Source organism: Lissotriton helveticus, chromosome 4_1 (genome assembly GCF_964261635.1).
Source record: "Lissotriton helveticus chromosome 4_1, aLisHel1.1, whole genome shotgun sequence".
Classification (NCBI taxonomy): domain Eukaryota; kingdom Metazoa; phylum Chordata; class Amphibia; order Caudata; family Salamandridae; genus Lissotriton; species Lissotriton helveticus.
This window is the reverse complement of record NC_136063.1, coordinates 1,276,735,259-1,276,761,111: the sequence shown is the minus strand read 5'-3', so window position 1 is coordinate 1,276,761,111 and position 25,853 is coordinate 1,276,735,259. Positions and strand designations below refer to the sequence as shown.

General features: G+C 41.4%; 1 protein-coding gene across 1 annotated transcript in view; it reads left to right on the top strand.

Annotated features, from left to right (window-relative positions):
- The window catches only part of SMIM13 (small integral membrane protein 13), a 107,599-nt gene extending 93,225 nt beyond the window's left edge, over positions 1-14,374 (top strand). The window contains exon 2 of the mRNA XM_078687844.1: positions 14,040-14,374. Within this exon, the coding sequence (XP_078543970.1) occupies positions 14,040-14,233 (194 nt within the window). The 3' untranslated portion in view covers positions 14,234-14,374. The remainder of the gene's footprint in view (positions 1-14,039) is intronic.
- Positions 14,375-25,853: the final 11,479 nt, after the last annotated feature.

The following is a 25,853-nucleotide window of genomic DNA, read 5'->3' as shown; positions in this document are numbered from 1 at the left end:
CCCAGTAGCGGACTTCATGCACGTGGCCTGGCTATGCCCGGGAATCAGTAAGTTCTGGACGTCTATTTTTTCGGAATTAAGCACAATAACGGGACAGGAGCTGGACGCTGACCCGGCACTCGCTCTGCTGGGCTATACGAGGGACGTGCCGGCGCCGGTGCGTAAACTGGTCAGCATGGGCATACTACTTGCCAAACGGGTCGTGGCCTCCTGTTGGATGAGGGGTCCGCTCCCGACACTCAGGCGGTGGGCTCACGACATGCTGTACTGTAACACGCAGGCGGAGACATATAGCGAATTGCTCCCTCCCCGTAGCCGCCCCAAAAACTTCTGGGAGCTCTATCGCACCTATCTCTACTCCAGGACGGACGACGACGACTTGGCCTCGGGAGGGGATGAGGGCCGGGAGGGCGCAGCGAACATAGATCCCCCCTGATTCCAACGGCAATGCCGCTTGCTAGACAGCGCTACAAGGTTGGGTAGAAGTTCGGCCATTCCCAGTCAAGCGGGACCACACACGCACCTGGGCGCTCAGCAGGGGATGCACGCCACCACTCCACACACCTCTCCAACAGATTGCACCTTACACCACAGGGAACATGCAGACTAGGGACCGGTTACTAGAGGGCGGGGTTGGGGGTTGGGCTGTTAGTTGGGAGAAAATATAAAATTTTATAGATATGTCTACTATGCACGGAGCACGATGCTATACCACTGGCATACCATCCTGGGACCTCACCGACCGGCTTGTACACTGGACAATTCCAAGCTGGGAGCTTCTTCTTGGTACCCTTGTTGTAAACACTACTGTCTCGTTGTTAAGAAGACCTGGCCTAACGCCGGCCCGAGAAGGGATGTAGGTGAAGGGCCCTGTTTGCAATGTAATGTGCTATTGTTTGATAAATAAATAAAAAAAAATAAAAAAAACATAATTCCAAAAGAAACCACATAATACAAATCAACAACACAATTACATAACATTCCACATCACACCACAAAATTTAACAGCACGCAACATAATTAAACTTCTCTACATGACACTCCACAACACAAAATGCTGTACCACATAATTGCTCCCCATAACCCGCAATCCTCCTCCACATTATTCAAAACACTAAATACCACATAATTACTTTCCAAATAATTCCACTGCATATCACATACTTCCACTCCACAACACATAAGTAAAAAATATTTACATTTACAACGCCAATAGCTCCAACTCTCGTTTTCTAAATAATCACTCCACTGTAGGCAAAAAAAAAGAAGTCACAAACATGATCATTTACAACGCCAGTAGCTCTAACTTTCACAAATGCGAGACCGATTGCATTGCAAATGCTTGTTTTTATAGAAACTAACAATTGAAATTAAGAAAAAATGAAAATGAGTTGAAAAAAACAGCCATTTGTGCCAACGTTTTCACCCTTAACTTCTTCGAAGTATGACAGTTTTTTTTAAAGCAATATGCCGTTACATCCGCTGGACCTTTCTGGTTGTGGGGATATAAAGGACTTGTAGGTTCATCAAGAACCCGAGGAACCCAGAGCCAATAACTGAGCTGCGTCTTGCAATGGTTTTTCATAGAAATTAAATTGGTAAAATATAAAGTGGAAAACGGGTATCGAGAACACCTATGTATTTCCGAAATAGGAACAAAATGTAGAGTTTAGAAGCATTAGCTATTTGCACATCTCCGAAATTGTGGGTACTCATACTATCATGTGAATTATAGGACATTTTTGAAAGTGGCTTTTTTTTTTTACACATTGTCTTACATTTGGAAGGCAGAAATGCATAGAAAGTCTATAGGTAATAACAGTTGATCTAAATTCTGTGTTCCCTTAAGTCTCCCGATAAAAATGGTACCTCACTTGTGTGGGAAGGCCTAGTGCCTGCGACACGAAATGGCCCGAAACGCAACATGGACATATCACATTTTTCTCGTGAAAACTGACCCTTATTCGCAATGTGCCTAGCTGTGTTTTTTGGACCATAGCCGGCATCGGGGGAAAACTTAGTAAACCTATACATTTTTGGTAACTAGACACCCAGGGGAATGCATGATGGGGTGACTAGTGTGGCTCTCACCAGGCTATGTTACTCAGAATCCCTTGCAAACCTCAAACCTTGTAAAAAAAAAATTAAAAAACCCTCACGTTTCTGCGATGGAAATTTCTGGAATCTGCGTGGATCCACAAAATTCCACCTACCTCGCATTCCCCAAAGTCTTCAGATAAAAATGGTACCTCACTTGTGTGGGTAGGCTTAGGGCCCGCAACAGTAAACAGGCCAAAACGCAACATTAATACATCACATTTTTACAGTAAAAACTAGCCCTTTTATTGTAAAGTGCCTAGCTGTGGATTTTGAACCCTAGCTCAGCTAGAACCTAGGGAAACCTAGCAAACCTATACAGTTTTGAAAACCAGACACCAAGGAGAATCCAGGATAGGGTGACTTGCATGGCTCTCACTGTTAACCAGTATCCCTTGCAAACCTCAAACTTTGTAAACAAAACAAAAAAAAAAAATTCCTCACATTTCTGTAATTGTAAAGTTCTGGGATCTGTGTGGATCCACAAACTTCCACCCACCCCATATTCTCCAGTGGCTCCCAATAAAAGGGTACCTCACTCGTGTGGGTGGGCCAAGTACCCGGGACAGGCAAGCGCCCAAAACGTATTGCGGAGATATCAGAATTACCTATTGCAAAACGACCTGGTTTTGCAAGGGAGGCACCTGGGTTTTTGACCCCGGGCTCGGCGGTCATCTAGGCAAACCCACCAAACCCACACATTTCTGAAACCTAGACACGAGAATTTAGCGAGAGCTACAGCAAAGTCAGGCCGACCAGTGATGCACCTTCGGTAGACCGGCAAGCAAGTATGTCCTGGTCTCCCCTCTCATTTTTGTTTAAGTCCCAAGGTTTGGATTTGGGCTATCTGGGCACCTTCAGCACCACGTCCATGACTGGAGGGGCACCACTTTGAGGGCCAGGACTCACTCAGGCTGGGTCCACATGCAGGTTCAAGATGGTTGGAGCCTTTTCTGTCCCTGAGGCTATGATCAGGAGGCCAGTCAACTAGCTCTGGAAGTATCACGTTCAAGCAGAGAAACATGCCTCAAGCAGCAGGCTGTCCTTCAAATTCACAGGACAGGCTTCATGCAGCAGGTAAGTTCTCTGAAGTACAGTGCAGGCCACAGGTAGCAGGGCAATCCTCTGAGAGCCTATCCGAGGCAAGCAAGTCTGTATAGAAATGTTTTTTTTAAAAAGGTGCTCATTCTTTCACACTTATGGGTGTGGTACTGACCAGCACACAGTCCAACTTTTTTGTCTACATTGTCTTGTGTTAGGTGTTGCATCAGTAAATGATAGAAAGGCTGATGTGTTGAAATTTTTCGAAGCATTGGGGAAATGTTAAGCAGATTTGAGAAACAATTGACTCCTGTTGTCAGTGATCCATCACCCCTGATGCCTTCTGTTACCCAAATAGGTTCTATCTCCAGTGTTAACTTAAGGACCAGCTTGTCTCATACTTGTACACCTTCCTTCCCAGGTCAACAGGGCTTGATGCAGACCTTCAGCATCAAGGTATCTCTTCTAAATATGATCCTGCCCGTTGTGGATGGCGCTCCCCCAATGTCTGCCCCTACGGATCTCACTTCCTACAACCCCGTTAACGGTTACCCATGATTAATCTTTCCCTGGCTTGTTGCCCCTATATTGTGGGTCCGACTGGTGTCTGTGTGCTCTCAACTGGTCAACTGATTAATAAGGTATTCCACTGGTTAGTAAAATACTCCAGATTCAACACCTCGGATTACAAGAACATTCTGATGGCTTGGCGGGTATCATGGATTGTGACCTCATGGAAGTCAATTGAGAGAGACTGTGTGATTGTTAAATTTAGATACCCAAATATTGTATGTAACATTCTGAGTGGGCTTTGTTAGACCCCTTCCTCTGATAACAGCTTTAAATATCTGCATTTGAGTTGCTTCTCTAGATCCCCTTCCTTTGTTTCAAGCTCAACCCAGCTTACATGCTTTGGGGTTGTTGACAGAGTTTCTGGTTGTCAGCTGGCACACCCATATCGGTGTCCCAGAGTACTCTCCCAGGGACTAATATCCAAGTTCTCTGAGGAAGCACCCCCCCCCCCCTCCCCCCAAGGTTCCCTCTCTTCCAGTAGGGCCCTCACCTCCTCAAGCAGGTCCTGTATCAGGCACCTGGAAGGGTTTAAGGCTTGTGTCTTGGAATATTGCAGACTTTTTCACAAAATCTTAAATGAGAGGTTAATTTTGTTTGTCAAGTCTTATAACATCATATGTCTGCAGGAAAAGTGGGAAATTAAGAATAGTTTTTTCTTGGAGGGGTATAAAACCTTTCTCTGCCCAGTAGTGGAGTCAACTTTTGACAGGGCAGGGGGGGGGGGGGGTTGGTCTAATCATCTTTGTTGGTTCACAGCTTTGTGACTCCATTAAAGATCTCATGTTGGATTTTCATGTTTTTAAGGATCTCAAAGTGCATGTTGGGAGATCTATTTTCTTTGTCCTGATTAACTACTATAATTCAAAAGGGGGCGCAAGGGACCTCAAATCTCGCAGCCATATGTGGCACTATTGATTCATTATCGGGGGTGCCTTGAATAAGAGAAGCTTGTTTTAGCAGGGGACTTGAACTGCCACCTGTGTTTTAATCCTCTAACACCTACTCGTTTCTAATCAAGATGCATGATTATGGATAGTCTCCACACAGAACATACTCCTGAAGGTTATAAACATTTTTTTTGTAACATACCCATACTTTGTTTTTTCCCCTAGATAGGCTGATAAATTAATCAAGCGAGCAATTCCCACCCACATTTAAGGGGAGGAGTGGTGCTACTGTAATCTATTTCATTTTTGATGAGCTCCCCTGAACCTTTCCTCTGTGATCTTTAATATTATCCATAGTCCTTTTAGCAGCCATATTCCCCAGTCCCTGGTAGCTGAGGGACCTAGTGTGGGTTTGGAACCTCGTGTAAACTGACAGGCTCACTCACCCTAACTCATCAGGGGAGGCGGCTGAGGTGGGCGCGGGTAACCATTCACTGTTTTCAACATGCCAGCAGGAGATAATTACCTGTTTGGACCCTCTAGTCTTGGGGAAGAGAGATTTTAAGTTCTTTCGTAACAATCGCACAGAAGGTTTCAGGATTGCCAACGGTCCTCCGGGGTTAGTGGTCACCCAGATAACCCTAAATGGTTTGATAGCGAGTGCTCACGGGCCCTTTGCCATCTGAAGTGAGCTCTTAAGCAGTCTCTCCGCGACAAGGAACTTCTAGCTGGTTGTCACATACACTATAAGGGGGCACTCAAGAAACCAAACTAAACCGTACAGAATAGGACCTGGGACGATCATATCAAAGCAATGAGCTGAGGGTTAGTGAGCTCTTTTGGCGGGTCATAAATAGACCTTGCGTTTTGGAGCCTATAGGGCCAGCTTTATGTCATCCTATCACTGCACAGCAATGGGCAGGACATTTTAAGGGTGTGCCTAATTTTGGACTCCTTGAAGGGGCAGAGGTGAATGTAGACCAGGCTTTGAGGAAAACTAATGTTTCTTTTTCCCTTGAGGAATTTTGTCAGGAAATCCAGGCTCTGTCCTGCTATAAGGCTCCAGGGCCTGACAGTATTCCACCCGAGACAATATAGAGGTTTGGGGCCCAGTTTTGACCCAGGTTTTAAATGATGCAGTAAGGGACGGTGTCCCGTTTTCTTGGTCCTCTGCCACTACAGTGACGGTTTTCAAAAAAGGTGACAAGGATAACTCACTCTGTTAATCTTCCCATTTCTCTGATTGATGCAGTCGTTAAGGTCCTTGTTAGGGTCTTACTAGATAGATTGTCGCTAAGGGCAGACACAAATGAGCTATTAACATAGGCTCAGTATGGCTTTCGCCCGAGCAAATCAACGACTGATCAGTGTCTAAACCTCTATCTAATAATTAATAAATATACTGTGGCCCAGCCTGACTCAATGTTTTTAGCATTCATGGACCTTACGTCTGCATTTGATAGGGTAAATCGTTAGAAGCTTTGGGACGTGCTCCTCTCTTTGGGCACTGACCCGGATATTGTAATCCTATTAAAGAACCTCCACGCTCACACCACAGTAGCAGTAAGGTATTTACAAGAGGCAGGCCTTAACAGAACAGTTCAGTTGTGTAAGGGGTGTTCGTCAAGGGCATACTTGCGCCCTTCCTGTTCACCTTGTACATGAATGACCATATCCTCCCCCCCCTTCCTCAGCCTAACCCCATTCACTTACCCTTCCCCCCCTCTTCTCCATCCCACTCTAGGCTAATCTCCCAGGACTTGAGGCAAACCTTTGCAGCACATGTAATGTGGTGGTGTAAAACTAGAGCTGTTTTGACCTTCTTGTTGGAATTTTAATACTACCTCATTGTAATCCTGTTACATTCAAATAATTGTATCTATGTATAGCTGTCTGATATTACCTTAACTATCCCTCTCCCTTGCCTCTCCCCATTCCCTACCCCCTCTTTTCACATCATTTCCCTCTCTCACTAGCCTAATCTCTCTTGATTTGCTGTAACCCTTTTGGCAACTTGTTTGTTTCGATTGTGTAATATTTAAATTGCTTTCTACCGTCTGTATTGGTTTCTGAATACTACCTCTTTGTACATTTTGCTTTATTGCAATGAATACTCATGTAAAGCACTCTGATACCCCCGGGTCCAGCTAGCGCTATATAAAACATGTTAAATAAATAAATGGCTAGAGGAGGCGCAAAATCATTGCCAGTCTTTTTGTACGCAGATGAGGCGGTGCTTATGGCTGTTCCTCAGTGGGTTTGCAAGCTTTAATAGACAGGTTTGTTTCTTTTATGGACAGATTGGACCTGACAGTCAACTTCACAAAATCTTACATTTTACTAGTTGACCCTCAGTCGACTAGGTCCAAAACATTTAAGACTGGGAACCAAACCCTGGAAAAGGTCTGGGTTTTCTCTTACTTTGGAATGCTGTTTGATGGTAAACTGAATTGAAAACCTTTGGTAGAGGGAATGCTGCTAGATATGAATAAGTCAATAGAGGCTATAGCTAGTTACGCCCAGAGACTGGGCTCCTGGTTGCCTAGTGTGCTAATACAGCTTGATCACTTGAAATGCGCCTCTAAGGTTTTATATGGAAGCGAAGTGTGGGGGTGCACCAGATACAGCTTGCACAAAATAAGTTTTTAAAGCGGATCATGGGGGGTGCCCCAGTGCACTTTGTTCTTTTCTGTACATGAAGAGCTTGGCGTCAAGTATATTGCTGACTCGGCTGTAAAGCCTCTGTTGTCTTGGGTGGAGATATGGTCCAGTGAGGGTGCTCAGCTAAATCGTCTGATCTTGACTGATTGTTTGTCACTTGACAATGTGCATACAATTCCCTGGATTTCTTACGTAAAGACGTCTTTTTCGACGTTAGGCAGGGCGGATACCTTTCACAACTATGACTCTCTGACTTCTTGAAAGCTTATAAATGTAAAGGGATCTGTTCTTTAAGTATGCCCTCTCTCATCCTGAAAGCGTTGAGCTTGAGAAGTCTGCCGTGTGGGGGCATTTATTGCTGAAAACTGTGCTAGGCATTGAGAGTTACCTTTTTTTTTACTAGTGAAAGGACAGGGTTTTGGTGGCCGGTTTTAGCTTTAACCAGCTTCACCGTCTTTTTGGCCACCTTATCCGGCTGTGCTCAATTCAGTATGAGAAGGCCCTATGGCTGCGACTGTAGGTCTCCACAGGACACACTGCATTTTGTGCTTTTATTTAAATATTTTAGCTGGCCTAGGAAGCAGTATCTGCTGCCTCTCCTGAAAAATTTGAATTTTACCCAAGCCTGTGTGGTTTTCATGCATTTGCAGTTTTTGTCAAATGAATACACTGGTTTTGCAGTAACTTTTGTTCTTCGGGCAGCTTTCAGGTCAAGACAGTCGAGGCCCGACTGATATTTTGTGGATATATTTTATTGTATATTGTTTTAATGTGATTTTATTAAATTTGATTGGTATTGATGATATTGTATCTAAAAGCATTTGCTCTGTAATTTTATCTTTCATGGTTGTGATTGCGACCGAATAAAGATTGATATGGAAAAAAATAAAATGTAATCATTGGAATTTATTAAACACAGATATAATTGGCAAGTATTCATTCATTCTCACCTATATTCCTCTTATAGCTTTCTCTGTTTTTGAAAGATTTCTCGAATACAATACCATAACCTTGAAGGGAGGTTAGAGGTACCCCATGCTTACCGTTTGTTAACTTCTTATTTGATGGCTTTCCTTCCCCTTCCTACGTTTGTCTCGCCTCTGCTTCTTTACCATGCTTTTTATTGAATGGATTATTCTTTTACTGCTTGCATTCAGGGGACCACATTTTCCTTTTTCTTTTAGTACTGCACAAGATTGCAGTTTTTTTCTAGCTGTCTCCTTGTGATATTTACACTCTCATGTATATACTCGTCCCACAGACTCCGTGTTGCTTCCGCCTCTACTCCACCCCCAGCGTATCCATTGCTCCCCGCCCTCTCCTGGTATTTTCCTCTTTTACATTTTTTTTTAACCCCACTACCTCCAGCACCTCTATTGCTCCCCTGTTTCATTGTGTCTCGTATCTTTGAACAGTAAATAAAAAAATGGTTAATAAGTCATGCCATATGCTTACTATTACATTGTGACACCTGTGATTGTGTACGTCATGATGCATGTGCTTGTTCAAGTCAACCTGATTGTAGTTTTTCTTCTCCCTTGGCCCACCGATGCTGCACAGAATTGGCAAAAAGCTTTTCGTTTTGGCCAGCATTGGCAAATCCAATAGGTTTAAAAACTACGACCTTTTGGCTTTGTCAATGCTAATTTTTGAGTCTGCTACGGTAGAATGAATTAGGGCATTTCTGTGTACATTCACTGAGTGCCTGTCTGAAGTTATATACATTTAGAGCCGACCTGCAAAAGCGATCATGAGGCTTAGCCAAACGATAGATTTTATACGAAAGGTGTTCGCATTAAACACGGCTTTCATTTTTTTTTCAAATTAGTTTGAAAGGCACTCCAACTGAAAGTGTTTGTACTGTAAAGGTTCGCCTTCCTAGAAATACTATTTTGAATGTAGGTACCACTAGCGAATGTAGACATTTGGATCTTAATATTCTAATAGGAGTGTAGCTCATAATGTTATTATTTAAATAAAACTGCACTGACAAACTGTGATTTATGAACAAGGAAGCAGTATCTAAATATAACAAGAACCTTAAGGCACACCATCGTGGGGCCTTGTTTGCGGTCACATACACAGTGCTTAATTTGAGCTGGTGGTTTCCTGTGCTCGCTCACCGGCACTTAATTGTCAACACCGGCACTTACGACAGCTGCCACATGGTGGCGCTGTTTGTATAAGTTAGAAATGAGCAGACCAGCAATTATTTATTAATTCAGTATGCATTAAAAACAACTAATACCTGCCGTCCAAGCTATCTTTATAGCTTTGGGTGCCTTGAATAGTCTGAATTGTCACACTTGTAACAGTGTGCTAGTTAATAGTTGTGTAGGTACTAACATTGGCAATGCTGGCCGTGACAGTGGGTGGTGCAAGCTGCAAAGGCCTCCCGAAAAGAGCCCTGGCACTTGTTTTTTTTTTTTTTTTACAAGTTAAGCACTGCACATGTTAGTGTCTATGCATCCCATCGTAGGAATTAAAATAATTTATTAGGGAGTGGTCTTTCATTGAAATGTTGGTAAATGCTCTCCTTGGGTTGTGGAGCTTAAACAGTATACCTATATGAGGTACGACGGATATTCTAAATCCCACAGCATGCGTGCAAAGCATGTTAGCAGTGGTCATAGCCTTATAAGAAAATGATGGGAGAAAAATCTTTTGATGTAAAAGGTTGAACTAAAACCAATTTTTACTACTCTGTGCTTCTATTTGGTGTCGCATTAATTTGCTCAACCATCAGCCTGCACTTCATCAGTATGCATTGCAAAATAGCAAGCATTCCATCACTATTTAAATATGATGCATTGGTTCTTGCCCCTTTTTAGCTGTGCCAGGATTTGGACTGTGGTTTTCACAATAGTTAACATTTATACCAGGCAGAGTGAATGGTTTAAATATTGTGGATCTTGAAGTAGAAGTAATTGTGGATAAATCCTAGGTATTTTGTGCTGGAAGCGAGTTGTAGAGTAAAGTTCTCAAGCTTTATTTTGGAGAACCAGTCCTGATTATGGGCTTTTGGGAATTGCTGGTGATAATTGTCACTGCTGTTTCTATAGGACAGTGAAGCCACTAGTATGGCCGATACACCATAATCTCGCAGTTTGAATCTTATAAGTGAATGCATGTAGAATCAGAAAGGTGTGGCAGATGTGCAGCACCAAGTGCATTGACTCAGTGGTTGCTAGAGAGGTGCTCTAGTTGCATTGCGGAATGCTTGTGGCAGATAAAGATACAGGTGGGGAAATGGTGCAGAGAAGGCGCTTAGCATAGCGTCTTGGAATTGCACTGGGGTAGTGGTATGGTAGCAGCTGGAGCATGAAAGCAGCTGTGGTTTGAATGTGCTCAGAAGGTGGCATGTGTGTATATGCTGCGTGATTAGCATACCCATCAGTCCACCAATGTGTGGAAGTGATGACTTTCTGGCAGTTGCCCGTTTTACAGTAGTCTAGTACAAGGTAAAAGTAATGTGCTGTTAACTTATGCTCTTCTATGGTTTGGGTGCAGTGTGGTGGGCTGATCTGTTAAGGTGGTTGGTGATGTAGCAGACGTTTTGCCACAGGGTTCTGCATCTTTCATCTACATAACCATTTGCATCTAGATAGTGGGCTTTGACATAATTCGGACATGAAAGCTTAAGCCGTGTGGCTAATAAGGGAGACCAGGAAAATTATACTTGGTGTTCTGCGATATTGGAAGGAGATCCTGAAAACCATGTTGGTTTGTGTGTGGACGGAAATGTCCACTGCATGGCATCGGACATGTACCCTGTAGTCCTGAATAGACCTTTTTTTCTGTCAGCAAGATGTGTACTATGAATTCTATTCTAGTAAATGCTCCACTTCCAAGTAACACATAGACCATTGAACTGACATCCTGTGTCCCTGTCAAGCGTGCATATCTGTGCGTACATGGTGTATGTGTGCACATAACTAAAAGCTAGGCATATGTGGGATATGTTTGTTAGGACAGGTGGGATCCATTTTGGATTGCCCCTGGTTTAGCATTGTACAAGATGGAGAGCTGGATGCAGCTGCCCCAGAAAATGGAAGGGTATTTCTTGCATTCTTGTGCTTGGAGGTTGAATACCAATCACAGGTGTGATGGTGGGTGGGTGGAGACAGGGCTACCCTTAGAAATTCTATGAGGACCTTTTAGCAAGATTGCTGATTAGGTTCTACCTGGGCACTTGCATTTGTTGGATGGTAGGGGAGAGGTATTGAGTCTGCAGATACTGTTATAGGTGAGGTGGTTTCTAGGCAGATCCTGCCCTTCACTCTGTCCCTGATTGATATTATAGGAAGGCTGATGGCACAGCTACAGAAACTTCACTCTACATTATACCCATGTTTTGGATACTCCTGCTTGGAGCCAGCAGTGTTAATATTTGTTATGGGAGTTATCACCTTTCACAAATGACACTTCCTGCACTACAGCTATTTGAAAGGGAACTACTTCAAACTGATTTCAGGACCTTAAAGATTAGCTCCACATACCATGTCTGGGAAATGAGTATGAAAGTGGGACCCAAACTTCTGCGCTTTGTTCCACTTCCAAGTTAATCTTGACCAACGAAGGGAGCACTCCGCAGAGTACTTAAAGTTGCTGAGAGCACCAGTGCTGGTGACAGCCAATGAAAGGACTTCACCTGAATTATATGCAATGCCGGAGCAGCTGGGGATCTGGTTACTGCCTCAAAATCCCGCCTGTAGACTCACAGAGGGAATAAGAGTGCTTGGCCCTGTTTGAGTATAGACTGTCTGGCCTGACAAGTGAGAGGTTGTATGGTCTCCCAGAACATGGTTGGTATCTGCTTGAAACAGCATAAAGTAACTTTAAGCCAAATTGTGTGCCCTCTTGCATCTCTGAATCATGTCCAAAAGACTTGTGCTGTTGACGTGCGGCAAATCCCAGATCCACCCACTTTGTTCTGGACTCCGACAACCCTTTTGTTCTGGGCCCCAACAACACCTTTGTTTTGGCCCTCTTTCCGCATTTATTCTGGCTATGCTGTCCTCCTCCTTCTCTCCCCTTGCTCTGGCTCTTCTCATCACCTTTCCTTCTATTGTAAATTGAATTGTTTGTAAATAACAAGCATGCTTTTAACTAGATGGTGTTCATTTGTTTCTTTTTTTTCTTTAATGTGGAGACTAATCTATAAGGGATGCTATTTAGACTGCCTTAATTCAGGTCGATAATTGTATTCATTGCATCAAATGATTACCTTTGTTCATTGTTAAGTTGTTTGCTTATGACCCAGGCTCCATAGAGGGAGACAGGGGGCAGCTCTTGTTCTTTTTGACATTGTGAAGTGCCCTCCCTTTCTTCGCTCGAACGATGACTGAGGAATAACTTTGCTACAACTTTAATGTTTTCAAGCGTAGGTCAAAAACCTTTTTATAAAAATGTCTGGAGGGTAGGTGAGGTTTGAATGGTGAACTTGCTGGAGGAATATCAAACGTTACAACACTGGTCTTTACTCCGCATGCCTCTACCTAGCGGGCATTACAACATACTGATATTACAACACATTGTAATATCTTGCAGGGCTTGACGACGCATACCTTTAGCCCGCATTGCATCTTGTAAAGTCAGATATATATCCATATCCAGGAAAGAAATGCCTCAACAGATGGACTCCTCAAGGAACAAAAATATTTCCCCTACAATGTTTCAGCTACCGCCTTTTTTCAATTTCTCTTGCTTCACTTTGCCTCTACCCACCCTTAAACCCAAAAGTCACCCTTAATTCCTGTTATCTCTGCCCAGCCCAAACCACAAAATTATCCTTACTCCCATTTACCCCTACCCACACCTGAACCCCCCTTTTTTTTTTTAAATATGGTATTTTTTAATGAACACATTTTGATGTGTTCTTTAAAAAATGTATATACTTCTGTGGTAAAGTACTGCACGTTAAAGAATGCGTGGAAAGGGTAAAAACCTATTGCACATACTTACCTGTGTTGTATTTGCCTGCGCCGTAAAGACAGCAGGTAAAGGCAATTGGGGCTAGAAACTGCGGGGTAGGGGTAAAATGCCTGTTGGAGTTTGCCTTTAAAACAAAGAAAAAATATGGTTTGACTTATTAAAGCAGAAGCGGATTCTGAAGTAATGCCTCCATAGTGCATGTGTGTTGTTGTATGACTTTACCACGCTTGCCTTTACCACACATTTTTAAATTTACTTCTAATATTCATTTTCCACTACCCAGCCCTAAACCTTCAAATAACCCTAACCTCCCTTTACCACTACCCATCTCAAAACCCTAAATTGAGTCTCACTGTTACATGCATGTTAAAGGAATTGCGCGGTTAAGGCTGAGTGGTAAATGCTGATTCCCACACGGGTAATTCCCTTCTCAGGGTGCCTCAAGGAGGCTTTTTACTGAAAGATGTACAGCTAGCTCAACAATCCCATGGCTTGAGATCAGAAACAAAAATGTACTCAGCAAGGACATTTTGCATTGTGATTTTGTTTGCATTTCCATCATTCTAACTTCTTGCATTAGCATACAATTACTTCTTAAATGCATTTGGTCAGCCGTCCAAGAGGATATGATGTAGCAATTTTATAATTTGGCCTGTGAATTATACCACTCCTTATGATCACTTGTCATTAATCTGAACATTTTTCCACTATATTAAAAAATATATTATTCATTGGCTGACCTATCTTTGACTAACAATCGGCAGACTCTAAATTGTATAGAAAATACGGGTTTGCTTTTTTAAATCGATTGACAAATTCTTCTGCATCTTTTTCCCCAATCTGCAGGTTGGTATGTGGTCTGGCAGCTGTTCCTATCCAAATTCAAGTTTCTCCGAGAGCTTATAGGAGACACAGTCGCTCTGCAAGGGGAACATGAGCCATCGGAGTCTGAAACTGAGCAAGAAGCGCAGTCCACTCCGCCCAGACCTCGACCTAAGTCAGCACGGCAGCGGCGGGCACCTGCCGAAGAAGCAACTTAAAGAGGTGTCACTTTGGGGACGTTTACATCAGCACGGATACATGTAGCTCTGTAGAACCCCTCCACCCCCACTCTGCTACTGAATTTCCTGCCTTACAGTAATGATGACCTGATTCAAAGGATCCAATGAACATCATTGCTGCGGGTATATGTGTGGAATTGAAGTGACGCACGGTGCTGGATTACAGGCATGGACGTTGAATTGATGATTAGAAGATGGGTGTTTCCAAACCACCACTAAGGGGTTGTCCACTTCAGCTCTCCACCAGCATACTCAACTTTCAACTCGCACCTTATCCTGAAATGGTAACTCTGCTTTCTCGTTATGTATGTTTGTGGCTTAGGCTTTTAAGAGTATCTCAATTGCCCACCACATATTTGGATGAGGATGACAAAAATGGATATTATTCCCTTTCCTACAATGAGAAATCTCCACAAATCTGTGGTGGTTGATGGTAATGCCATTGCGCAGGGATACTGTATTTTAAAAGACAATGTTACATCAAAGTGCACTGTTTCTGAAAACAACGGTGGTTTAGTTTAAAGAAAATGAGAATTTCAAGGAAGTGCAACATGTTGAAGACCGTTACAAGTCTTCTCAACACATGTGGAAAACGTCCAGTTGCCCTTTCTTCGTACTTTGTCCGGCATGTGCAATGTAGAGTCCCGTGCTGCCTCGGGTAGGAACAAGATGAAGGAATCCACACAATTTTTGGGTAAAGATTTCACTGAACCTGTTAAATAAAGGGTTTATCTTACTTGGTGAGAGAATTGGAAACAAGCCCACTGAAAAGCGCAGAAAGCCACTGTAATGTGTCTGACTTAGTAGTAGTGTTTGTTACCCACTGTGCAGTCCTGAAACCGGAACAGAAGTGCCTACTACTTCAAGGATTTGAAGCATTTCTGAACTTTTGCATTGTATGGGCCACGGCCAACCGCCCAGGGCAGGAAGGAGAACACAGCTGCGCCAAAGAAAGGAACGGCCTTTTTTCAACCTTTCTTTTTGAAACATCATGTGAAGATTGAATTTTCTTTTGCTGTCCATCAAAAGTCAGTGGGGACAAATACCTTAGGGTGTCATTGAGGCACCAGAGGCTTGAAGTCTGTGGAAATACGTGGAGTTCTGATTGGAACCACCACAATAATCTACGCAAACTCCTGTTTTAAAAAGACTGAAGTAGGCCTTTAAGTCAACGACTTGTACTGCACACTATTGTCAGTAAAACCTGTTAAAAAATGTTTTTTTTAAGGTTAACACTATTCACTTAAAATGCTGAATGTGTGTCGTGAATGGGTCCTGTGTTATTAGCAAGTGAATTGCATTGCATGTGTTCCTTCACAGGACTACTTTCAGGCACGGGCGCGTATCCGCTTTTAACAAGTCTGTCTTTTCATTGTACCTGATTGGACGAGCACAGTGCTTGTCTGTCCTGTTATTATTATTTTTTTTAAGGGAACAGAAGGAACTACTTCGTTTCCACAGGTCGCACGAACACATGCAATGTTGTGGTTTTATTTATTAGATATAGCCTTGGTAGTGAGAGGCACAACTTAATCTGACACGCCAGTACTGGCTGTAGCTCTCTCTTGATGACAATAGATATTGTCATTAGCTAAATACTACGCTTCCCATTGAGAACACCCATGGGTATTGTAAAAGAAATTTTGCACCCGTCTGCTGTGTAACGGTATAAGCAAAAAGAAAATCAGTAACAGTACTTGGCGAGCTTACGGCTGCAGTGCGCTCAATTCTCACTTACTTTGCCACGCTTGCTAAAACATCTTTGGCAAGTGTACAGCAGCAACTCGTAAAATAATGTAAAGAGGAAACCGCTTTTTATGTACTTTTCTCGGTTATGCCCACCCTCAGGCCGGGCCTAAAATGCCGTCATTTGTTACGGGGATTTTTACTTTCCGTAGGTTTCAGATTGTATGTGTATTGTAAGCTAGAGTGTTCAGAATCGTAGTGCATGTTTGTGTACATAGTGTCAGCATGAGGGAATGCTGGAACAGTATGGAAAGCTGTGGTTTATTTTTCAGTTTAGGTATTGTGGGCACTTGTTAGATATGTGGTGCAGTTAAAGTGATTCAAAAGATGTAGTAAACGCGAGTCGCAAATAATGAATCCTGAATATGAACGGTTTGAGAGGGGGCACCATTAGCTGATGTTGGTGTTGAAGGAGGACCCCTAATCTTAGACCTTAAATTATCTAGGGATTCAGATATAAAATGTGTAAGTCGAGCAGTAATCTCGCTCCCTCCCTCATATAATGCTGCGTAGAACATCTTCCTTTCTCATTTGAAACTACATGCAGCGTTTGTCTGTGGTAAACCTTGAATCAAAGTGCACTCTGCGGGGGTTTCCTTGATTGAAAACCCTTCCAGTTCTTGCAAAGCCTGTGTGTTTCCTTAGGCCTTCATGATGGACACCCTGAAAGGTGGTGCCTTCTGCGTCTTTGTTCCCTCTAACTGTAGTATGGAAAGAAGGTCAAAAACTTGCAGAATAATGGTCCTACAAACCTAACAATGCCCAGCATGCTCATGAGCACAGTGACCATCCTCTGACACTATGGGTAGAAAGCATGTTGCCACTTCTGTTAGTTTGTAGGCTTTGCCCTATTTGTTTTATTTTTAGTTAATTTCCATTTGCACAACTTCTTCTCCAGTATAGGTGTTACGCCAAGCAGAGCTTCCCAGTTCCCACAAGGTATATCTTTTGAATACTGAAGAATTTCATTTCACCTCTCCATATCCATTATCTACAAGATTATGTTGAAAATGTGCGTGGTAAGCCAACATCAAATGTAAATCATAGATTGCTGGTAGTATAGCTCAATTGGTCAGTCAGAGATCAGGTGGTTGCAAAAGGTCCCATAAGTAAAGCCAATTACATTTCAGAATAAGTTAACCAAGACATTTTACAAAACCTCAGTGTTGGGATGGTGCATGCAATTTGATGGAATGTCTGCATAATTTTTCTGCAAGTTTGGGTATGAAATGTAATCGTGCACAGTGGCATAACTAAAATCTAAGAGAATGTGGAAACATGTCTTAGAAAAAGTTTCAAGTCTTATAGAATATAATAAAGAATTGATACCGAAAATACTTTGAAAATAATTGGTACAACACACCTCCGTAGACATTTTGGGTCTCACACAATTCATCAGTACTGCACCTTGAGGGAAACATCAAAAGTAAAGTAAGCCTGTTTTGGAATCCTTCCTTCTTGTGTACACTTTGTACAGTTAAACCCAAACATTGGCTTCCTTGTTGGCCGTCAGGCCATTTTCAATTACCACAGCCTCTCAATCCCACCGCAGCTAGAATGATATGATACCTTTTTATCATCAGACCCTGGCTATTCATAGTATTTCCACTTTTTATTCTGATTTCCTGTGTATGTGTGTTTAAATCTTACTTAATTTCAAATATTATTTGTTTTAGAGAAAATTGTTCTACTGAAAGTTGTTTCTGGGCATTTCCTATATATTTCACTGTTATACTGTTCAATGTATTCTTTTTACTGAAAAATAATTTTTTTATGTACTCATTGCTTTTACAAGTGTTTTTAATTTAAATCGTGTTTAATATGGTGCCTAGTATAAGAACAACAAATGGTGTCGGACTGCTAGTTACTAATCAGGGCCTCTTCCAGAACCTGGCAAGCAGCCAATGTACTGCCTAACCATGAAAATTCTTTAAGTATCAGAGGTGCACAGTCATGAAGGAAGATGAGAAATAAGTTAAGATAAATGCAAAGCAAACGTTGTTTAATCTTGTGACAAAATATGTACTTGCACTGAATGAACTGTGTACCATTTCCAATTTCATAGGACTGGATGGAACATCATCCATTAAGCTCCTGAAGGTGGGAGGTTAGTTCTTGGCTGGAAGGCACCACAAAGGGAGTAGTGATTCTTCTGAGTGACCCCAAACTGCTAAATCTTGGAGGAGACTATTCTTTGTTATTTATATAAAGGCTGTAAGCTTCACTGCTGGGTCAATTGTCTATGCTATCCTAAATGAAGTTTTTGAATTAACTTTAAATGAAGTTTTTGAATTAACTTTAGCTCATATGCTACACAACAAGAATTATGAGGAACCTTGAACTGAACAGTGCTGTAGCGTAAAGGGAAAACCACAAGCAGACGTGTCATTTATTTGACTGCATTCTCATCTGTATGACTGCGTAAGTACTTGGGTAATATATGCATTAAAGCATGATAGGCTAAAATATTGTACAGATATGCAGTTAGCACTGTTCACATGGTGATTCTTGCAGATTTGACCACCCACTAAAATACCCCGTTCACATGCAATGTTACTAATTCAGTGCTGTGAATTTAAGTGTAATGACAAACTGTACGAAAGCAGTAGGGGCAGCCGTTCACACACAAGGTGCAATCACAAATGGCTTTCAATCCGAAAGACATGAAGCGGTTGTTCTTACTGGAAGTGGACATTGGGTAGAGGGCATTAAAGTAAAACCTGTGAGGATCTCGTGCTGCCACAAGAAACAGATGATTTTCCTATGAAGGTAGTATGCCAGAGCCTCATTCCAGTCCACCTTAATATGGGGCGCAAGTCGACGGACCTATGTTCAATACACGTTTGTCACCCTGCATTTGATTGCTTTTTCTTTCACTACCTGAACAGAAAATACTACTTCCAGTAAGCATTCATTTTTAATGAGGGCAACTTGGAAGCCATGCTGGCATGCTCCCTTAAGTGTGATATAGTTTTTTATCCTCCATTTTGTGAAGGACATCTGAAATTCTGCAATAAAAGTTGTCATGCATGTCAGTGTCTTGTCTCATGCCACCTGCAGAATCTTACTCCCTGGCTTCAACATAAAATATTTTTCTTTAGAGTGAAGAGCTCAGATGACATAGCAAGGGATAGGTTATGGATCATTTATAGAACATCTTCACCTAATACGTTTTTTAAATAATTTAAAGACATTTTTGTTAATTATCATCTTTGTTTCTAATCATCGTCCATTCTCTGATTTAGTAGATTGAGGAGCATTCCACAAGTCTGCCCTTTTCACCCATTTTATAATTTTAAATGCATAGCATGTATAATGCAAGGGTTCTTTTGAATGTGGGCTGAAACGGTTGCAGCATTTACAACTACAACATTTATGCTGCAATAAATACATTTTCAAGATCTTTAAGATTTCCTAATTTCATCTTTCAAAGTAATGTACATTTGAGTAGTTTAGCAGCATATTTGAGAGTGCATTTTCGAGAGCAGCGAATGTTACTTATTAAGACCGTTTCTTTATAATTTTTTGAGGAGGTCGGATACCATTTTTTAAAAATATCTGAACAATTTGCCTTCATGCTTTTAGGTTGAATGTAATTTGAAGATTTTGTTTCAGTGAGTCGTTTACTTGTGTGCTGTTCACGTTTAATCGATTTCCTTTTTATTTATTTTTGTATTTTTTGTAAATTTTGGGGGATTGTTTCTCCTGTGTGTTTACTGTCATCAGTTGTGAAACTTTTTTTGACAAAGTTTTAAAGATTATTTTTTATGTTAAAGTTTTGAAAATTGCAGCATACGTTTATTGCATTTTTTTAGTTCCGTAATTTAAACCAGAGGGCCTGGATTTTTGACAAAAAGTAATTTTACTTAATTAATTCTATGCAGTTCTGTCACCGCTCACTGAAGGTTGTACCACAGCATGCATGAAGCAACAACTTGCTTGTTGAGATAGGGTTTATTTATGCTGGCTTAGACTACAGCGTGTTTTGTGGTACTCCTTTACAAAGTCATTTCTACCCTCCTGCTCCCTAGGATGGTGGTTATGTATATTGTTAGTTACCGCTTCAGTGTTGACATTTAGAATACTGTACTGCGTTCATTTTGGTATACCTGTAACCAACATGTCTAATAATTAAACTGACTGTGTAACTTGAATAAACGATAAATTTAATTAAATTTTATTTTGTCTACAATTATTTCATGTTTAATGATGGTCACGTTTCTTACAGGCGCATTAGCTAAGTTGGTATCTGGATGTTTCCTTCTAGAAATGTTACATAATTCTAGTACAATAAAAATAATTCACATCTGTGTACAACTCTGATGAAATACCTTGTTTCTTCCCAAATAATTGTTCACAGTTCTCTCCAGCCTTAGCCTATTTGGGCTCCAAAGCCACATTGTGGACATAAGTTGTCATGATGGTCAAACTTTGAATTTCATGATTTTTATCAACTACATATTATCATTTTTCATACCTTAAAAAATGTCTTTCCTCAAACCGCAAGTTGGGGCATGTGCCCACACCCAAAACTAACCTACATATTTTCAGACTAAACATGTTTTAAAGCTAAGTGCTCTAACAAAACGTTTTTCAAACTAAAATGTTCATAACTTATGCATCCATATCCATATCCATACCAATATTATAAAGAGAGAGCCCAAACCTTTGAGGCGGGTAATCTCAGTAACCACAGCACCAATCACAACACCCAATACAGCGTTGGAAAGGGCAGTTGCAGCAGAAGGACATAGGCTATGCAGACAGATAAAAAAATGTATAAACAAAATTGCAAAAAACTACATCATCCAGAAGGCCGAGGGCCAAAATAACATCAAACAGGAAATGATGTAATAATGTGACTCACTATATTGAGACTGAGAGCCTGGAGCCAAATGGATCGTGAACAAGGGATATGCTATCCCGAAATGCATAGATTTGTGCCTGCCTGCTTGAAAAACTCCATGCGGTGAGGATTAAATCAAAAAAGCACATAAGTGAAGACAAACGCGAGTTTGTCCCGTTTTTCGCCCAGCTGGGGGAATTGGTTGTGGATTTAAATGTGGCATGGTTCTGCCGCGGGGATTTAGGAACCGGCGAGAGAGCGCTTCAAATTCTGTCAAAGGATATATATATCTCCATAGATCGTGCAGCCGTCGCTGCACTTCGCTTTGACCCCTCCACAACAACAGTGGTCCGTGCTGGGCAGCGAGCCCATCAATTACCAGCACTCACACGATCGTCCTCACAATCCAGGGACAGTATGAAGCACGGACACGAAAGTAGCGTGTTCCCAAATTATTTAATCAGCAAGATGGTAAACAAACAATAACTCTCGACGCGTTTCGGGGCTCCTCCCCCTTGGTCACGAGAAGTAGAAAGAGTAATAGGATCATCACACATATACTTACAGAATCACGTGGTCTTGTGAAACAAAAATAAACATAAGCAAAATACTAGCGTGTTTAGGTAAACATTGCACATTAGGGACAGAAAAATAATGAATTCCAATAATATCAAGGAGCAAATAATAACAATCATCACGATGTGCAGTAAAGCAATATTCGTAACTTGTAATCCAAACCCTGCTCATGACATGAACATAAACAAAAGACTTGGAATAATTTATCACAAACATAGCGCGCTTGACCTGCATGACGCTTATTGTTAAATGTAAATAAGGCTTAAGTAATCAACAGCTGAGATCACCGCCCATGTGGGCAAATTCAATTCATGTGAATTGACAATTATGTTCGATCTAATAAATTACAGGCAGCCATATAAATACGTCACACGCCCATGTGGGCTACAATAAGAAAGAGTAAATGAAATGTCAAGCAAAATAATGCCCATGTGGGCTTAACCATTCATGCGTGTTGGTCAATCAGTTTTCGGTTCCAAGTCTGCTCATTGTTTGTCTATCCTAAGGTTGATACTCCCACTCAAATCAAATTCTATATGAGTAATCCCTAAAAGAGAAGAAAAATAAAAGTAATAAATGAAAATGAAATAATGACCAGTGATTCAAGGTCAGAAAATTACCTTGTACCCTTCACAACTCATGTAAAGGATGTAGAAGTTAAAAACAAGTATGGACAAAACATCATGAATACATTCACTTTTTTCTACATAATCCAAACAGATCTCCTACTGGACATAAACTACAGAAAGCTCAATGAAACTATGGTACTACAATAAATCATCCTAAGTGCACTTCCATTTCTTCATCACAGTTATGACCATTGGGGACCATGGTTTTGTGTTGAATAATCATTCTTGATTCTAGTCTTCGCAGGTTCTGTACCCGATTACCACCCCTCTCATCAAATTTCACAGTACACAGTACACAATAACTCAGTAAGTTTGCATTCTGGTTGTGATGACTGTGAAAATGTCGTGCTATCGGGTAGGATTTGTCCATATTAGTAATAGCACGTAAGTGCTCTAGCACTCTCAATTTAGCAGGCTTAATGGTACTCCCTATATAGGCTTTATTACAGGAACAGAATAGAGCATAGACCGCATGGTCACTGGTACATGAAGTATGTTCTTTGATAACTAGAATTTTGGATGAGGGTGACAGTCGTACTTTTTTCAAATTCCGGCTGTTTTTGCATGCCTTGCAATTTCTGCAGGTAAAAAAGCCTTGCACCCCAGTGGTTTTGGGTTTCTTTGGGATCACCGCTGTACACAACTGGTCTTTAAGGGACCTTGCTTTCCTGAAAGAAATTTGGGGGGACTTGTTAACATGTTCAGCCAAATCAGAGTCATTTAATAACAATGGCCAAAATTTGTTAAGGCTCTTTCTAAGTAAACCAGCTTGGCTACTATAGGTAGTTATGAACCGTGTCTTGTTGTCATTCCCGTCTGTTGGTTCATTAAATCTTGGCTGTAATAGTGACTCTCTTGAGCGTTTTTCTACTGCTTTCCGTGCATCAGAAATTGTTTTAGTGGAATATCCACGTTCGGAAAACCTTGCAATCATATTCTGTTGTTCAACCAGAAAAGTTTCCTCCGTACTACAATTTCGCTTGGCTCTTAAGAGTTCTCCCATTGGAATACTCCTAATAAGAGAGTTAGGGTGACAGCTGCGTGCATGGAGTATACTGTTCCCTGCTGTCTTTTTTCTAAACAGAATTGTTTCCAATTTCTTATCCTTCACTATGACACTTAGATCAAGGAATTCCAAACTGTCTTTTGACCAATTGCTGGTGAAGTTTAAATTGAAAGCATTCAGATTGAGTTCGTTCACAAACATATTGGCCTCTTCTTCAGTTCCTCTCCACACCACCAGCACGTCATCTATGTACCGCATCCACTTAATAACGTGGTTGCGATACATAGGTGACCTGTATGCCACCGTTTCCTCCCAGTACCCCATATGGAGACCCGCAAAGCTAGGAGCAAAGCAAGTCCCCATAGAGGTACCGAGAGTCTGTCTGAAGATCTTATTGTCAAACAAAAGATAATTTTGTTTGAGACATAACTCCATCACGGTGATTAACATTTTGGTGTGGTAAAGATACGATACCGATCTTTTGGAAAGAAAATGCATGCAAGCATCGAGTCCCAATTGGTGAGGGATAGAAGTGTATAAACTTGTCACGTCGAGTGAAAGAAGAGAAAATTCTTCATTCCACTCAACTGTCTTGATCTTTTTTAAGAAATCTCCTGAGTCTTTAACATAAGATGGTAACTGGTGAACAAAGGGCTGCAAAAAATAGTCTACATATTGAGAAGTACATTCAAAACAACTACCATTAGACGAAACAATAGGTCTACCAGGGGGATGTGATGTGCTTTTATGAACTTTGGGGAGGAGGTATAAAGCCGGTAATTTGGGAGATTTACACAATAAAAATCTGTATTCCTCCTCTTCTAGTAGCCCTTTGGTTTTCCATTCCGTGAGTTGTATATGGAGCAATTTAATCGAATTTTCATATTCCGTTCGATTACTCCTGCAATAGCTGTTCGTGTCAGATAATTGTCTTAATCCTTCTGCTATGTAGTTCTCCCTAGACTGAATCACTATGTTACCACCCTTATCACTAGTTTTGATCACAATAGTGTGATCTTTTCTCAAATTTTCAATCAGTTTACATTGTTCTTTGGTAACATTGCTCCATTTTTGGTGATATTTCTTAGTTTCAATTTTGTTTAATTTGTTTACCATACATTTTTCAACACATCAATAGTATCATTGCGAATTTGTGGTAGGAATATTGATTTGGGTTTAAAGGTAGTTCCGGAACTCATTGTTTATGATACATCAGCATCAACAAGATCCTGGTATGGGTCAAGACTCTCTTCACATTCACCACTTAGTACATTCAGGGAGTGTGCTAAATTGACATCAGAGATACTTAAATGATACGGTTCATCTCTGGTAGTAGCAATACCTGATCCTACTTTAGTCGCATACCATTTCCTTATTTTTAATTTTCGTGTAAAGAGAAATAAGTCAATCTTGCTCTGGGTATGATTAAAATTCATGGATGGGCAAAATGTTAGTCCCAAAGATAGTAACTCTACCTCAGCGTTGGTCAGAATGCGATCCGACAAGTTGATCACAGTTTTCCTCTCCATTATTTCAGTTTCATTTGGCCCCTTGTACGTTTTCCCACTGGGCTTCCAGGATTTCCTCCTGCAGATGTGTTTTTGCCTTTTTCTCCTCTGTTGCCTCTTCCTCGCCCTCGATATCCTTGTTGATTGTCCTGCATCAACATTGAGAATTCCATTAAAACGTTGGTTTTTACTCCTGTAAAGTTACTTCCAGTTGAAATGTCACTGCCACTGGTCATTGACTGTAAGCCATCCTCAGATATGTTTTCCGATGTGCTAGCTTGTTCTTCAGCTTGTTCTTTAGACTTGGACTGTGACTGCATCGCCGCTCTCATCTTGTCATATTTTTTAGCAAATGTTAGTATCTGCCCTCGTTGGTAATCAACCAGATCTCTCTGAAATTAGCTTTGTTTCCTATTTCTAATATCAATTTCAATTTTGTCCAAATTAGCTTCTATTTTATCCATTTCAGATTTGAATTCTTCTTCAGTGCACATGTCTTTGAGTTCTTTGGTTAAAGCTTCAATCTCCACCTTCAATCTATCGGTATCCTTAGTGGCAAATTCAATTAACATACGTAGCATATTAAGTGAGCATTCATGATTGTTTGCTGCCCAACGTGTAACCAATTCGGGGTCAGGGTTTTGGAAGGTTGGGGTAACGAAAATCCGTAACCCACGAGGAACCCTGGACACATCTACGTATTTTTGCAAGGTAGTGGCTTCCCACCACTTGTTTTGTTCAAGTTTCAGAGCTCTCCATAGCCTGTCCCATAGGACCCTCTTTGGGGATTTTGAAGTGTTAGCATTCACTGTGCTAGATACATTCGTTATTTTCCCACAGTCCTGGAACATGTCACTGGCTGCTTTTGCCCATTTTTCCCTCCTTTCTGCTGCCATCTTTTTATAGCTGATTCGGCACTATTATTGAACATTCGTATGTGCCGCGTATCCACGCTGCGCATTCAATTACACGTAATCTGAATTCAAATGCGCGTTTAAACTGTTTACGGATTTGGGTTGTAGATATTCAGAAGGGTAATTGCTAATATGCGGCGCTCACCTTTGACACCTCCATGAAATGGTGTAGGACTTTCGCCGCGTGTAGCATAAAAAACCTTCTACTCACAAGAATCCGTGGGCTGGGTCTCTAATCGTCACATCCATAGATCGTGCAGCCGTCGCTGCACTTCGCTTTGACCCCTCCACAACAACAGTGGTCCGTGCTGGGCAGCGAGCCCATCAATTACCAGCACTCACACGATCGTCCTCACAATCCAGGGACAGTATGA